Consider the following 16,658-nt stretch of genomic DNA (forward strand, 5'->3'; position numbering starts at 1 on the left):
TAATCAAGTGATTCCAAAAGTCCATATGCATGGAGTTTCTTCATGCGCTTTACACTAATATGACCTAAACTGTAGTGCCACAAGTATGCTGCACTATCATTATTAACTTTGCATCTTTTGGTATCAATATTATGAATATGTGTATCACTGGGATCGAGATTCAATAAACCATTCATATTTGGTGTATGACCATAGAAGGTTTTATTCATGTAAACAGAATAACAATTATTCTCTAACTGAAATGAATAACTGTATTGCAATAAACATGATCTAATTATATTCATGCTCAACGCAAACACCAAATAACATTTATCTAGGTTCAACACTAATCCCGAAGGTAGAGGGAGTGTGCGATGGTGATCATATCAACCTCGGAATCATTTCCAACACACATCGTCACCTTGCTTTTAACTAGTCTCTGCAAATCCTGTTAGAGTTACTAATCTTAGGAACTGAACCGGTATCAAATAACTACGGGTTACTATGAACACTAGTAAAATACACATCAATAACATGTATATCAAATATACCTTTGTTCACTTTGCCATCCTTCTTATCCTCCAAGTATTTGGGGCAGTTTCAATTCCAGTGACCATTTCCTTTGCAGTAGAAGCACTTAGTTTCAGGCTTAGGTCTAGCTTTGGGCTTCTTCACGAGAGTGGCAACTTGTGTTGGGTAACGTAGTAATTTCAAAAAATTTCCTACGCACACGAAAGATCATGGTGATGCATAGCAACGAGAGGGGAGAGTGTGTCCACGTACCCTCGTAGACTGAAAGCGGAAGCGTTATGACAACGCGGTTGATGTAGTCATACGTCTTCATGATCCGACCGATCCAAGCACCGAACATACGGCACCCCAGAGTTCAGCACACGTTTAGCTCGATGACGATCCCCGGACTCCGATCCAGCAGGGTGTTGGGGATGAGTTCCGTCAGCACAATGGCGTGGTGACGATGATGATGTTCTACCGACGCAGGGCTTCGCCTAAGCACTGCAACGATATGACCGAGGTGGAATATGGTGGAGGGGGGCACCGCACACGGCTAAGGAACGATCACGAAGATCAACTTGTGTGTCTAGAGGTTCCCCCTGCCCCCGTATATAAAGGAGCAAGGAGGGGAGGCCGACCGACCCTAGGGGCGCGCCAAGGAGGGGGGAGTCCTCCTCCTAGTGGGAGTAGGACTCCCCTTTCCTAGTCCAACTAGGAAGGAGGAAGGGGGAAGGAAAGAGAGGGAGAGGGAGAGGGAAAGAGGGGCCGCGCCCCCCTCCCCTAGTCCAATTCGGACTCCTCACGGGAGGGGGCGCGCCACCTCCTGGGCTGCTGCCCTCTCTCTTCCCTCAGGCCCACTAAGGCCCAATACTTCCCCGGAGGGTTCCGGTAACCCCTCCGGCACTCCGGTTTTCTCCGAAATCATCCGGAACACTTCCGGTGTCCGAATATAGTCGTCCAATATATCAATCTTTATGTCTCGACCATTTCGAGACTCCTCGTCATGTCCGTGATCACATCCGGGACTCTGAACAATCTTCGGTACATCAAAACTTATAAACTCATAATAAAACTGTCATCGTAACGTTAAGCGTGCATACCCTACGGGTTCGAGAACTATGTAGACATGACCTAGAACTGTTTCCGGTCAATAACCAATAGCGGAACCTGGATGCTCATATTGGCTCCTACATATTCTACGAAGATCTTTATCGGTCAAACCGCATAACAACATACGTTGTTCCCTTTGTCATCGGTATGTTACTTGCCCGAGATTCGATCGTCGGTATCCAATACCTAGTTCAATCTCATTACTGGCAAGTCTCTTTACTCGTTACGTAATGCATCATTCCGTAACCAACTCATTGGTCACATTGCTTGCAAGGCTTATAGTGATGTGCATTACCGAGAGGGCCCAGAGATACCTCTCTGACAATCGGAGTGACAAAACCTAATCTCGAAATACGCCAACTCAACATCTACCTTTGGAGAGACCTGTAGAGCTCCTTTATAATCACCCAGTTACGTTGTCACGTTTGGTAGCACACAAAGTGTTCCTCCGGTAAAACGGAGTTGCATAATCTCATAGTTGTAGGAAATTTTTGTATAGGTCATGAAGAAAGCAATAGCAACATACTAAACAATCAAGTGCTAGGCTAACGGAATGGGTCAAGTCAATCACGTCATTCTCCTAATGATGTGATCTCTTTAATCAAATGACAACACATGTCTATGGTTAGGAAACATAACCATCTTTGATTAATGAGCTAGTCAAGTAGAGGCATACTAGTGACATTAAGTTTGTCTATGTATTCACACATGTATTATGTTTCCGGTTAATACAATTCTAGCATGAATAATAAACATGTATCATGATATGAGGAAATAAATAATAACTTTATTATTGCCTCTAGGGCATATTTCCTTCAGTCTCCCACTTGCACTAGAGTCAATAATCTAGATTACACAGTAATGATTCTAACACCCATGGAGTCTTGGTGCTGATCATTGTTTTGCTCGTGGAAGAGGCTTAGTCAATGGGTCTGCAACATTCAGATCCGTATGTATCTTGCAAATCTCTATGTCTCCCACCTGGACTTTGTCCCGGATGGAATTGAAGCATCTCTTGATGTGCTTGGTCCTCTTGTGAAATCTGGATTCCTTTGCCAAGGCAATTGCACCAGTATTGTCACAGAAGATCTTCATTGGTCCCGATGCACTAGGTATGACACCTAGATCGGAAATGAACTCTTTCATCCAGACTCCTTCATTTGCTGCTTCCGAAGCAGCTATGTACTCTGCTTCGCATGTAGATCCCGCCATGATGCTTTGTTTAGAACTGCACCAACTTACAACTCCATCGTTTAATAAAAACACGTATCTGGTTTGCGATTTAGAATCGTCCGGATGAGTGTCAAAGCTTGCATCGACATAACCATTTACGACTAGCTCTTTGTCACCTTCATAAACGAGAAACATATCCTTAGTCCTTTTCAGGTATTTCAGAATGTTCTTGACCATTGTCCAGTGATCCACTCCTGGATTACTTTGGTACACAACATTGCATACATGATAGAGCCTATGGCTGAAGCATAGGGAACATCTTTCATTTTCTCTCTATCTTCTGCTGTGGTCGGGCATTGAGTCTGACTCAACTTCACACCTTGCAATACAGGCAAGAACCCTTTCTTTGTCTGATCCATTTTGAACTTTTTCAAAACTTTATCAAGGTATGTGCTTTGTGAAAGTCCAATTAAGCGTCTTGATCTATCTCTATAGATCTTGATGCCCAATATGTAAGCAGCTTCACCGAGGTCTTTCATTGAAAAACTTTTATTCAAGTATCCCTTTATGCTATCCAGAAATTCTATATCATTTCCAATTAACAATATGTCATCTACATATAATATCAGAAATGCTACAGAGCTCCCACTCACTTTCTTGTAAATACAGGCTTCTCCAAAAGTATGTATAAAACCATATGCTTTGATCATACTATCAAAGCGTTTATTCCAACTCCGAGATGCTTGCACCAGTCCATAAATGGACCGCTGGAGCGTGCACACTTTGTTAGCACCTTTTGGATCGACAAAACCTTCCGGTTGCATCATATACAACTCTTCTTCCAGAAATCCATTCAGGAATGCAGTTTTTACATCCATTTGCCAAATTTCATAATCATAAAATGCGGCAATTGCTAACATGATTCAGACAGACTTAAGCATCGCTACAGGTGAGAAAGTCTCATCGTAGTCAACCCCTTGAACTTGTTGAAAATCTTTTGCAACAAGTCGAGCTTTGTAGACAGTTACATTACCATCAGCGTCAGTCTTCTTTTTGAAGATCCATTTATTCTCAATGGCTTGCCGATCGTCGGGCAAGTCAACCAAAGTCCATACTTTGTTCTCATACATGGATCCTATCTTAGATTTCATGGCTTCAAGCCATTTTGCGGAATCTGGGCTCATCATTGCTTCCTCATAGTTCGTAGGTTCGCCATGGTCAAGTAACATGACTTCCAGAATAGGATTACCGTACCACTCTGGTGCGGATCTTACTCTGATAGACCTACGAGGTTCAGTAGAAACTTGATCTGAAGTTTCATGATCAATATCATTAGCTTCCTCACTAATTGGTGTAGTTGTCACAGGAACCGGTTCTTGTGATGAACTACTTTCCAATAAGGGAGTAGGTACAGTTACCTCCAGTTCTTGTTCTTCCTATGCAGCTTGAGTCTGATTTTCACATGGGACGCGCTGGAGAGGATAATCCTTCAGCTATCAGAAACGTGCAAGGATTGTGCTCTTAATCATTTTCCATGTGAAGATAGAAGTATCACACTCAAGCTATTGTGGAAGAACAAGAATTGGAACTGCAAATATTTGCATGTCAGGGATGGAAGAAGATAACAATTCATAACTTCACGACTCTTCTTTCAGGATACATTCATAATGCACGATGAGCTCACCCAGCTCGACCATCACTGGAAGTTGAAATAACAGTGAGAGTTGGAAGAGATGTTCCCCAAGGAAAAAAATCGACTTTTGATGTTGACGGTCAATCTGGACGAGTTCGTCCTATGATATCTTGGTAACACACGATGAGCTCGCCCAACTTGACCATCAACAAAAGTCGAATATCAGCAAGAGTGTGCACTATATATAGAAACCTGTAAGATACGAGAGTTGTGATCAACTTTTAACATTGACGGTCGATCTGGGTGAGCTCATCCGATGATAACTTGGTAATGCATGATGAATAGAATAGAACTACTCTTTGATGTTTGATTATTTAATTATTTTTTCATCATGTCTTGAAAAGGTGATAGCACCGATCATTCTCACGGTTATGGCTTCCTACGATGACTCAACTTTTGGTAGGGTCAGCTTCGTGGTCAAGGAGGAGCACGCGAGTGAGGACTCTTTGGATGAGCTCCTCAAGGCACTCCCCGAGCTCATCCTACTAAAGCTTTTTCACCATTTGTCCAAGAAGAATCCACCTACTAAGGAGAGCGAGGACCCACCACATAAGGAGAGAAAGGGCCCGCCACGTAAGGAGAGCATTCACCCACGACATAAGGAGAGTGTTTGCCCGCCACTTAGCATCATTCCAGATGATGCTCGCTTCTTCTATGTGGGGGATATACCCACCTCCTCCGACTCCACGATCACTGGCTTCACTGACTATGCCTCAGAGTAGAGCTCCATTCTCTTAGTAGTGTGTTTGATAGCTTGACGATGATGTAGGGATGGTGTACTTATGTAGATGATGATGTGCACTCAGATGACAACTTCTGATGCTTTTGGTATATGAATCATGAAGCCTTATATTGCTTCATGCATGTGTTTTTCTAACACTTTGTTATGTGTTGAAATTTTGTTATTCTGTCTTCTATAAAGATGAGGTGGTATGTGGTGTACTCAGGTAGACATCCAGAAGTCTATGATCCATGGGAAGCATGCCATGAACAAGTCAATCATTACATATACAATTGCTACAAAGGGTATGATACTAGAGAGGAGGCGATCATGCTTACTCCATGTATTTGCTCCAAGTAGGGAGAAATCAGACCTGGTGGAAGTGGATGAATATATCTCTGTCCCACTTTTGATCTTCATCTGTTTGAGGCTTGTGTGGTCTATGTAAGACAAATGGGTCACATTGAGGTTTTAGCGAATATTTGAGACTTGTAATGATGCTTTAGTTAGTTTGATGAATAACTTTAGACTTGGTATGATGCTTTAGTTAATTTGATGAAGAATATTGAACTTTTTTATGATGCTTGTGCATTGCCCATGATGTGATACTGTCTGGGGACAAATTTTTGCTGTGTATATGTCTTTTGTTCCAGGGCAGATGCAGAAACAAGTAAAAAAGAAAATATGACAAATCTTTGCCAAGTTTGCCACTCGGTAAAGGAGGATTGCCGAGAACACAACTCAGCGAAAAAGCCACGTGTCCTTCTCTGAAAGCATGGTTCATTTCTTTGACGAGTGTAAAGTCAAGGATCTCGGCAAACAGGGGAACCTGGGGCTTGCCTGGGCTCCGTATCGCCTAGTGGGCCACTTGGGAAACACAAACTTGGCAATTACATCGTTTGCCGAGATTTATTTCTGGAAACTAAATAATTGTGCTTACGTGTCTCACTCATGCGCTTTCATCTTTGCCAAATGCCTACGACACGTACTCAGCAAAGTTTCAGCCACGTGGCAGCCACCGTCTCCGTCCGGCCGTGAAGTCTTTTTTTCGTGTGCCGAATCCCCGTTTTAGCTCTCGGCAAAGACTTGGCCAAGTCCCCGTGTTCTGGTTCTTGGCAAACTCAACTTTGCCGGTAGGATTCGGGCTGAGTACCCTTGGCCGAGAACAATACTCGGCAAAGGCTTCGCCCAGTGGGCCGCGCCCGCGCTGGGGCATGATCCCCACGCCTCCTACCCAGCCGAGCGCCTGATCGGCCCGCTCTGCTCGAGCCAACCACACGCACGTACATGCACGGGTCGTGGCGAGCCTGCAGCGATCTGCACGATTACTCCCGTGATCCATTAATTACCTAGGCCTACTTACACGCGATTAGTGCCCTCACACCCGCACACCCCGCACCACGCGCGCACACACACGCACGCACCACGGACTCGACATGGCCATGGACCAGGACCCGACGCGCGCAGGGCGCGCACGCGCACTGCACATGCCTGCCGCTAACAGAAAGAACGAGTTTTCCTTCTTCGTTGGCCCTAACATAAGTAAGGCGCACAACTATAGTCTGGTAAATATGACTTATTAATATGAACGGTCAAGGTTGCACCCTTGCAGGAACACCAGAATCAAAGCTAGCCCTAAAGTCTCAAGGGACCACATAACGGAAGACTGTCTATAGCATCTCTATCTATCACCGCAGCATCAAATTGTTTTGCACTGCTCTACAGAACATCTTAAGTTTGGGGTATACAATAGATCAAGCGGCGCAGATTATGACACCGATGGTTCTGGTTCTTTCCTCGTCCTCCCCTTGTTTACAACCTTTGTCGCCAGCACGATGTTAGGCTCCTTGGTGTACATGATACAGTCGTCGAGAGTGTATATCCTGAGAGCGAGCGAGGATAGAGTTGAGGTCTTGATAGCTACTGTGAAGGAGGACCAGTACCATCTGGAAGAGGCATTGAATAGATACGATTAATCAGTACAGACCCTCTCAAGCATTTATTTTGTATGGAGATGATGATGTTAGAGAGCTTTTAATATAATGGACAGGCACAAAAATAATAAACACTAGTCTATATTTTGTGTGGCACAAATTAAGGTGAATAAATAGATGATGAAGTCACCTTGGAGATTGATTCTGCACGCTTCACAAAAGAACGCCATGAACGCCTTCTCATTTGTTGAGACTTTGAGGCTCTGAAAGCTTCCTCAGGCAACGCTGCTTCTATATCAAGCAAATTTATCTTTTGTTGCTTCAGGATATGAGAGTTTCTTCCTGTAACCGGCCTCAGTGATGACTCCGGAACCAAGCCACCGTTAACAGCCAGCAATCTTGTTGGTTTGACTGTTGTTGAAGATGATGCTTCCTCACAGGAAGTAGTATCAGTATCAGGGGCTGGCTCCTTTGATTTTGACACAATTTCATCACACATACTACCTGCATCACAATTTTGACCAGAATTTGACCCCTCTTGCCCATCCAGTCCTGGGTCACCGCTACCGTAGGCCGCCGCACCCGCACACCAGGGCGGCTGGGCAGCGGTGGTGGTGGAGGCTGGCGCATAAGCGGACCAAAGACGTGGATGCAGGATTCGGGGAACCCACGTTCGCAGGCGTCGCAAATAATGGTGGCCCGCGACAGCACGGCGAGGCCGCACGATGGGCGTGGGTTCTTCCTCCACCCCACTACTCCAGGGTGCTGCGCTGATGGGGGCACCTCCACCGACGAACCAGGTTAGAGAGCGACGAGGGCCACCATTATTTGCGACGGGTGCAATTATGGGCATAGCGATGGGGGAGGGCGGGAGGAGGAGGTTAGAGATCAAGAAAGGTAAATCGGAAGCTCATGAGCAAAGCGGGGCTGCGATAAGGGGAGGGACTTCTCCGGGGAGAAGCAAAGGAGAAGATATAGACGGGGCGAACGGAACACGTGGACGAGAGGCCAGGGATGCTTAGGTGGAGATGGGCTTTCAGTGAGTGATGCAGTGACGCGAGCTCTTTCGCCCGTGGAGCGGGGCGCGGTGCTCTACCGTCGGTTGGTGTTGGCTGCATCTACTGTCGGTTGTACACAGAGACAAAATACGTTCAGTGTAGTACTGGTAATGTATGCAAAAACAGCTTTTAATGTGTGCTTTGCTGTGATATGAGATATACACCGAAATCACTCATTAATGTCTACATTAATTGGCATCCATCTTATAGTATATAGAAAATTTGTATTAGTTCTATGCTTTGTTGAAAACGAGAAATATATTGAAATTGTTCATTAATGTCTTCCTATTATACGAAATATATAGAAATAATTTATTAACATATACTCATGTTGGAATATCTTGTATTAATTGTGTGCTTTGCTGGAATACGAGAAATATATTGAAAATCAGTCATTAATGTCTTCTTATAAGAAATATATATATAAATAATTTATCATAATCTATCTTATTAAAAATGTATTTTATTAATTGTGTGATTTGCTGAACACAAGAAGTATATTGAAAATCATTCAATAATGTCTTCTTATAAGAAATATATGGAAATGATTTATTAATATCTATATTGTAGATAAAAATATTGTGTAAATAATGGTTTATTAATATTGATAATCTTATAAGATATGTAAAAAAACATTTATAAATATCTATTAAACTATAAGAAGATGCTATATCAATTTATTTCTATGTGAGAACTGTTATAAACGTGTTATTGTCATTGTGACTAATAGTTTCTTAATCTTTAACGATCATATGTTAATAGTTATTGATAAATAAATATCTAAAAGGAACATAAGAACAACATAATCATTTTACTATGGATGATTCTCTAAATAAACAATGCGAACACTTCAATGTGATCAGTTTTGCATGTTCAATGAACTTTAGAATAACTTTCCTCTAATTGTTATTTTTTATTCATGGCTCCAGTTAGAGCACATGTAAGTTCTATATAATTAATCATAATCAAATATGGAGAAAGAATGTACTCCCTCTGTTCCTAAATGTAAATCTTTGTACACTCTAAACTATGTCGACATACACCCGTATGTAGTTCATATTAAAATCTCTACAAAGACTTATATCTAGGAACGTAGGTAGTATCTTAAATATGAGTATATGACACAAATATTTTGTTTTACAAAAAAATTCTTGAGTATGAGGATTGATGTCGTGGTTCACATGGTGTTGTACAGACTGGCATGGTCAAGTGGCTAGGAACCTCATGGAGGTACTCTGTGCTTAGCCTGGCCGGTTTGTGCTGTGCCAGGTGGTTCTGGAGATTTGGTACACTCAGATGGCTATTGGTGGGAGCAGGGTACATGCGGCATGCCGGATGCAACGGGGCAGGTTGTTGTGCAGCAGCACATGAGACAAGCAAGGGGTCTGAGCTCTTGCTCTCGTGCTCCGTCGTCTATGAACATGGTGACATCATGCTCCAGGTTGATAAGGAGCAAACGGCGCTGCACATGGCCGCCAAAGACACCAACCTCGAGCTTGTCAATGGCGCCCGGCGTGCTGCTGCATGACAACCTACTCCCATTGCATCTGTCGTGCAGCCTGCTCCCACCTGAAGAAGGGATAGATAGATTGGTGGAATCGTTGATTTATTGATTGAGTCTTGTAGGTATATATATAGGAGTACATGATCCACTTGGAGTATAAGGGTTTAGGGTCTAAGGGGTGGACGGGCGGCGGTGGCTATGGGGGTAGCAGCGGCCAAAAAGAGCGACGGCGGTGGCCTGACGGCGACGGCGACGACTAGGTTAGGGGTGTGGCAGCAGTGCTCGAAGTAGGCGTGGAACCCGACAGTGTGACAAGACCGGCGCAAACGCTGTTGTTCTCGCGCCAAGGGAGGCGACACGACTCATACCACGGGAAGTCGATGAGCGGGGACGGCGGGGTGGATGCGGGCCCCGGCGCTACGGCCCGAAGGGGCAACGCAGCGAGAGTAGGCGGGTTGGAGCCACGGCGGGAAGACCTCGGGGCGGCAGAATGGACCGCATGCTACAACGTTGTGGCCCGAAGGGGTGGCACAACAGTGGTGCATGAGTCAGTGCAGCCGCGGGGACCGCATGCTGTGGCGCTACGACCCGAAGGGGCGATGCAACGACTGCTCACGGGCCTGGGTAGCCTTGGAGATAACCACCCGGCGGCGGCGCTACAGCTCGACGGGCCGACACAGTGGCAACCCATTGCTCGATCGGCAGAGGGGTGGCGATGTATTCAGGACAATCTTCAGGGGACCTGCGGAGGCGTGCGCAACCGACAGGTCAGATATACCGCACGACGTAGAGGAGATGGATCGCGAATGGGCGGGTGATCAATCCAACTGCGCGCGAGGTCTGGGACGCTGCTTGGTGGAGGCGGGGTCGCGACAGAGTCTGAGATGAAGCCAACGATGATTGGTGGTGGGTAACGGCGTGTGAACGAGCGGCTAGCACCCGGCACCCGACTGCCAATGCAGAAGTGGCGCCATAGCTCGAGGCAGCCTGCGAGCCCAAAGCAGCTGGCCCGACACAGCCGAACCGACGGGGTCGGCGAGGCAGACGGCTCGATGGCCATACAGACGCGGCGGAGGCGGGTGGCCATTTAGAGGTCTCGGTTGGAGCAGGGCGGCGACGGCCGGTGCAGGGCAACGGGCGGGCCGATGCGTGGACAACGGCTGGCGGTGTGGGGCCATCATGGCGCGCATGGCCGCTGAGTCGGAGGTGAGGCGGGCCGATCACGCCGGTGTCGGAATGGAGGCGCTCGGGGCTCGACAGTGGCGGCAAGCGATGCAAACCGATATTAGATCAGAAAACCTAAAAGGAAAAAGTTAATCAAAACGACCAACGAAAGAGAGAAAACCCAGATCAATGGATCGCGGAAAAGACTCGGGCCCCTGCGGTGGTCATGGAGGCCGACCACCCCAGGGCGGCGGATAGGGTTGAAACGGTTAGGCTAATACTACCTCCGTCCTGGTTTATTGGTCCCCTTGTATTTTGTGTCAAATTTTAACAGTAGATTTAACTAATAAGACGATAATGCATGTCATCAAAAATAATATTGTTGGATTCGTATTTGAACATAGTTTACATGGTATTTTTTTATGACATGCATTGACATTTTGTTAGTTAAATATATGATCAAAATTAGACACTAAATAAGAAGGCGACCAATAAACCAGTACGAAGGTAATACCTTGTAAGAAGTAATAGAGAGGGATTGATGGTCGATGATTTGTTGCTTGAGTCTCGTGGGTATATATAAAAGTACATGATCTACTCGAAACACAAAGCAAGATCAACTAAACCCTATGCTATCTTATATTTCCTAAATAAACATTATACTCAATACCACCAATAGCCATCTGATAGTACCAACCACCTGCCACAGCACAAGCTGGCCTGGCTAAACATAGAGCACTGCGATGCGGTTCCTAGTGACTTGACTTGTTGTCTCGCACTTGGATTCGATATTTTTTCGAAAAGGGGAATATATTATTACCGCGAAGAAATACACGCAGTCTATGCATCAACAAGATGTCACAGAGACATTTAGGATGCACACAAGTCAAAGAAGAAAATAGAAAAAAAAAGAAAAGTCCTGCCACAGCGATCGACTCCTCTCAACTGCAGCACACATACCACCACCTAACACAGCACCCGAAAAACATAAAAGGTCTCCGAAAAGCAATGCCTCCAACAAGGAAACAGTGCACAAGCGGTGTCGTCGCATGATTCAAGATCTTATGTTTTCACCCTCGAGAAATTCCATGCTCTCAAAACAATTCCTTCAGCAAGGCAATCGCCAGGTACAACCGATGAAGGTCAGACCCTAGGTTTTTACCCTGAAAGTCATGACTCGGCACCCGCGGAGCACCACCAAAAATAAAATCTGCGAGTGTTGCCGCCCCCACTTATCGCTGCTGCTCTTGAGAGTTATCTGACACATGGCTGACTCAATAGCTACCAAGGTTGCGTATGTCTAACCGATCCTCCGATTTCGAATACCCTGGCCTTCTGCAACGATGTCTCCACCATGGAAATCGAGAAGCCGACATGTCCCAAGGTGTCATCAACCAACAGAGCTTCGCGCCACGCCCTCAGAACCTCGTAGGCTGATATGGACGTGCATGACAGATTCAGTCGAATCCAGATATCCTGGGCAAGATCTCCAGCGGTAGTTCTAGAACACGTCGATGACCAGGTCGAGGAGGATCGATCTTGCTGGACGTTGTCGTGTAGCAAAAATAGAACGAGGACCGCCACCATAAGCATCACGGCAGCAGGCCCCCACGCCGCCCTGATCTAGCCTAGTGCCAACACTACCATGGTGCCTAGCAGTGCATCAGTTTGGCATGCGGATGTATTTCCTATGACGAATCTGGCCTTGGAATTTTGCAATCCGTTGCCCCAGTGTCGGTGTGAAAACCTGTAGATCTCGGGGTAGGGGGTACCGAGCTGTGCCTCTCAGATAGATGGTAACAAGAACAAAGAGATGATATTTTACCCAGGTTCGGGCCATCTTGATGGAGGTAAAACACTATGTCCTGCTCTTGTTTATATTGATGAAGATGTATCAAGTATAGAGTTGATCTACCTTGAGATCGTGAGATGTGTTCTAACTCTAGGCTTTTGAATGCGATTGTGTTCGAGTCCCCCTTACGAGCTAAAACCCTTTGCCTTATATACACACCAGGTAGGATATTGATACGTCCATTTTGCTTCATGTTTTCCTACTGTTATTTATAATGTTTTCATGAATAATAATGCTTTATGAAGTAATTCTAATGTCTTTCCTCTCATAATTTGCAAGGTCTACACAAAGAGGGAGAATACTGGCAGCTAGAGTTCTGGACCTGGAAAAGCTAGGTTAGGCCACCTATTCTGGACATCTTCAAATGAGCTGAAAATATATGAAGAATTGTTTTTGACTATATGAAAAATACCAGAGCAAATAACTACTGGAGGTCCACCCTGGTGAGCACGGGACACCAGGGCGCGCCAGGGCCCCCAGGCGTGCCCTAGTGGGTTGTGCCCTCCTCGGCTCACCTCCGGTGCCCATCTTTTGGTATATAAGTCATTTTGACCTAGAAAAAATAAGGAGAGGACTTTCGGGACGTTGCGCCGCCGTCTCGAGGCAGAACTTGGGCAGGAGCACTTTTATAGTGTAGTTAATTTCGCTAGTCTCATTGATATATATATGAGATGGTTCCCTAGTGTAGTCTCCCTAACATTGAAATAAACCCTATGATGTTTTTCCCTAGTAGTTTCCCTAACGTTGAAATAAACCCTATGAGGAATGCTTGCGTTAGAACAAATATTGATGTTTAATTAACTCTATCAAATCAATGCTTATATATAATAGGAAAGTGGCACCACCACCACCACCATGTTGACTGTGCAAGTCAAGGAGCGCTAGCAGCCTTGCAACTCGCACGCTATTCGGCATCTACTTCCGACCGAGTTTTCTTCATGCGGTGGTAACACATTATATGAAACTTGTAACCACTATTTTTGTTTTTAGTGTTATTGGCATTAATGCATTATGTATATATCATTTTTCTTTTTTTACACATATCGTCCCATGAAATGTGAGGTTGGAATTCAACAAGCTGACTGGAGACACTATGACCTTTGAGGCTCCTAGGGCCCCTACACTATGGAGGTCGAGAAAGGACGAAATATGTCACAGATGGGAGGATATGGATGGGTCTGTTTCATCGCCCACATGTGTATCACTGGTGGTGAGTTGATTAGCTTCTCCTTCAGAGCAGAAAGACCCAAGCTGGCCATCATTTATGTCAACACAGATGAAGATGATGAGGACCCACTTGATGAAGCCATCTATGCTCAAAGAATGAGGCTGAGCAAGGAGGAGGTGTGTAACCTATATGGGACATAATTCAGCCACGTGCTGACTTCGTTGGGGTGCCATTCGTGACCCGCCTGACAAGTACCATGGTTGATCAGCATGTCATGGTATGTTATACTTACTGTAGTAATTTGATGATATGCATTATTGTTATACTTACAAATGCAAATTATCTCTAAGTAGAATCTGATGATATGCATAGTGTAGAATCCAATGATATGCTTAGTGTAGAATCTGATAACATGCTTACTTAGTGTAGAGTCCATCGATATGCTTAGTGAATCCGATGATATGCTTAGTGTAGAGTCCAATGATATGTTGTGTAGAAGCTAGTCACTACTAGGGGAAATCCTAGTAGTAGCGCGGGTTTTGACGCTAGCAGCAGCGCGGGTTGCGGCGCTACTAGTAAGGCACTACAACTACCTCTTAGTAGTAGCATGGTCCGTACCCGCGCTACTACTATTGACTGTATCAGCAGCGCTTTTATGAAACGTGCTACTATTAGTAAGCTGTAGCGGTTTCCTAGCCCCTCGCTACTGCTATATCTTTCATCATTTTCCCAGCTTCCTACCCCGTTTCGGTGGTTTCAGTCCAGATACTAGGTACTACTAGATATCAATTTCATAAAGCATTATAGGTACTAGGTAGTACTCCCTCCGTTCCAAATTACTCGTCATGGTTCAAACCACGACGAGTAATTTGGAACGAAGGGAGTACTAGATAAAAATTTCATATATAGTCAACATGCATCCTCAAGCAGTACTTGGTGATATCGACCATTATCATCATATGTAGTTTTAGATGATATCGACGATGATCATCATATGTAGTTCTAGATGATATCGACGATGATCATCATATGTAGTTCTAGATGATATAGCCACACACATATGTAGTTCTAGATGATATCGAAGACGATCATCATCCTCAAGCCTGGGCGGTTGGTGTTGCTGATAGTAATTAGGATGGTCTGTCCAGCATGAATATTCTTGTCATCGAGGAATCTCTTCCACCCAACTGAGTTTAAGTGTGTGCGACCGTCTGTGTCCACGCGGTAATTACAAATTGTGATGGAGGCCCTTGCGATAAGGCGTAGTCCAGCTGAGCCTTCTTCATCAGGCTCGATACCATAACTCACAGATAGGCTCTTTGCCAATTTCTGAAAAAGAAAAAACATATCAATTAATAAACAGCCTCACACATACTCTTGCAAATAAGTATATATGGATTATCTACACTATTAATAGTTCCTTAGATTCTACACTAATAAGCATATCATCAACTAGATTCCACACAACATATCATTGGACTCTACATTAAGCATATCATCAGATAATTTGCATTTGTAAGTATAACATACCATATCATGTCGATCGACCATGGTACTTGTCAGGCCGGTCACGAATGGTACCCCGACAAAATCACCACGTGGCGGCATTATGTCGCATAGGTTGCACACCTCCTCCTCGCTCAGCCTCATCCTTTGAGCTACGATGGCTTCATGAAGTGGGTCCTCATTATCTTCATCAAGTGGGTCCTCATAATCTTCATCATCTTCATCATCTTCATCATCTTCATCATCTTCCACCAGGTTGATATAAATGATAGCCAGCTTGGGTCTTTCTGCTTTGAAGGAGAAGCTGATCAACTCACCACCAGTAAGACACATGTGGGCGAGGAAACGGGCCCATCCATCTCCTCCAATTTGCAAAATATTGCGTCCTTTCTCGACCTCCATAGTGTACGGCCCCCCAGGAGCCTCAAATGTCACAGTGTCTCCTGTCAGCTTGTTGAATTTCAACCTCACATTGCATGGGACGATCTGTGTAAAAAAGCAAAATGACACAATGCAGTAATGCCAACACTAAAAATAAAATAGTTGTTACATTTGATATAATTTCTTACCGCCACATGACGAAAACTCGACTGGAAGTAGATGCCGAACAGCTTGCCAGTTGCAAGGCTGCTGGCGCACCTTGACTTGCACAATCGACATGGTGGTGGTGGTGGTGGCGCCATTTTCGTAAAGCAATATGAGCAAAGGATTAACGATCCACTTCACACGAAAGAAAAATAGTAGCATGTGATTTTTTTGGTTCTTCTTCACTTATATTTTCATAGCTAGGTGGTGCCAAATCTTCAGAGTTATCAACTAGCATACTAAATCAACTAAATCAAAATGTTCTATAAATCAACTAAATCAACTAGCCTATTAAATCAACTTGCCTACTAAATCAAATAAATCAAAATGTTCTATAAATTAACTAAATCAACTAGCCTACTAGATCAACTTGCATACTAAATCAACACAATCAAAATGTTCTAAATCAACTTGCCTATAAAATCAACTAAATCATATGAACTAAATCAAAATGTTGCATATGACCTAGCCTACTAAATCAAAATGTAGTAGGGAGGAGGGGTTGTGGATTGAGGAGGGAGGAGGGAGGAGGGAGAAGGAGGGGTGACTGAAGGAGGGAGGAGAGAGTAGGACGGAGGAGGAAGGGCGGAGCGAGGAGGGGCCGGCCGGCGGCGAGTCCAGGGTGAACGGAGGAGGAGGGCGGTACCGAGTCCAGTGAGGAGGAGGAGGTGACGGCGGCACAGAGGGAGGAGGGGTAG

At 44.8% G+C, this 16,658-nt stretch overlaps 1 protein-coding gene across 1 annotated transcript; it reads right to left on the bottom strand.

Annotated features, from left to right (window-relative positions):
- Positions 1 to 6,853: 6,853 nt before the first annotated feature.
- LOC123117839 (uncharacterized) lies at positions 6,854 to 8,049 on the bottom strand. The gene is made up of 2 exons (XM_044538511.1): positions 7,314 to 8,049; positions 6,854 to 7,135 (listed from the first exon to the last, which is right to left on the bottom strand). The coding sequence occupies exons 1-2, from the start codon at positions 7,974 to 7,976 to the stop codon at positions 7,028 to 7,030; spliced, it is 771 nt and encodes a 256-aa protein (XP_044394446.1). The 5' UTR covers positions 7,977 to 8,049; the 3' UTR covers positions 6,854 to 7,027.
- Between the last annotated feature and the right edge of the window lie 8,609 nt (positions 8,050 to 16,658).

This window comes from Triticum aestivum, chromosome 5B, assembly GCF_018294505.1.
Source record: "Triticum aestivum cultivar Chinese Spring chromosome 5B, IWGSC CS RefSeq v2.1, whole genome shotgun sequence".
NCBI classification, from domain to species: domain Eukaryota; kingdom Viridiplantae; phylum Streptophyta; class Magnoliopsida; order Poales; family Poaceae; genus Triticum; species Triticum aestivum.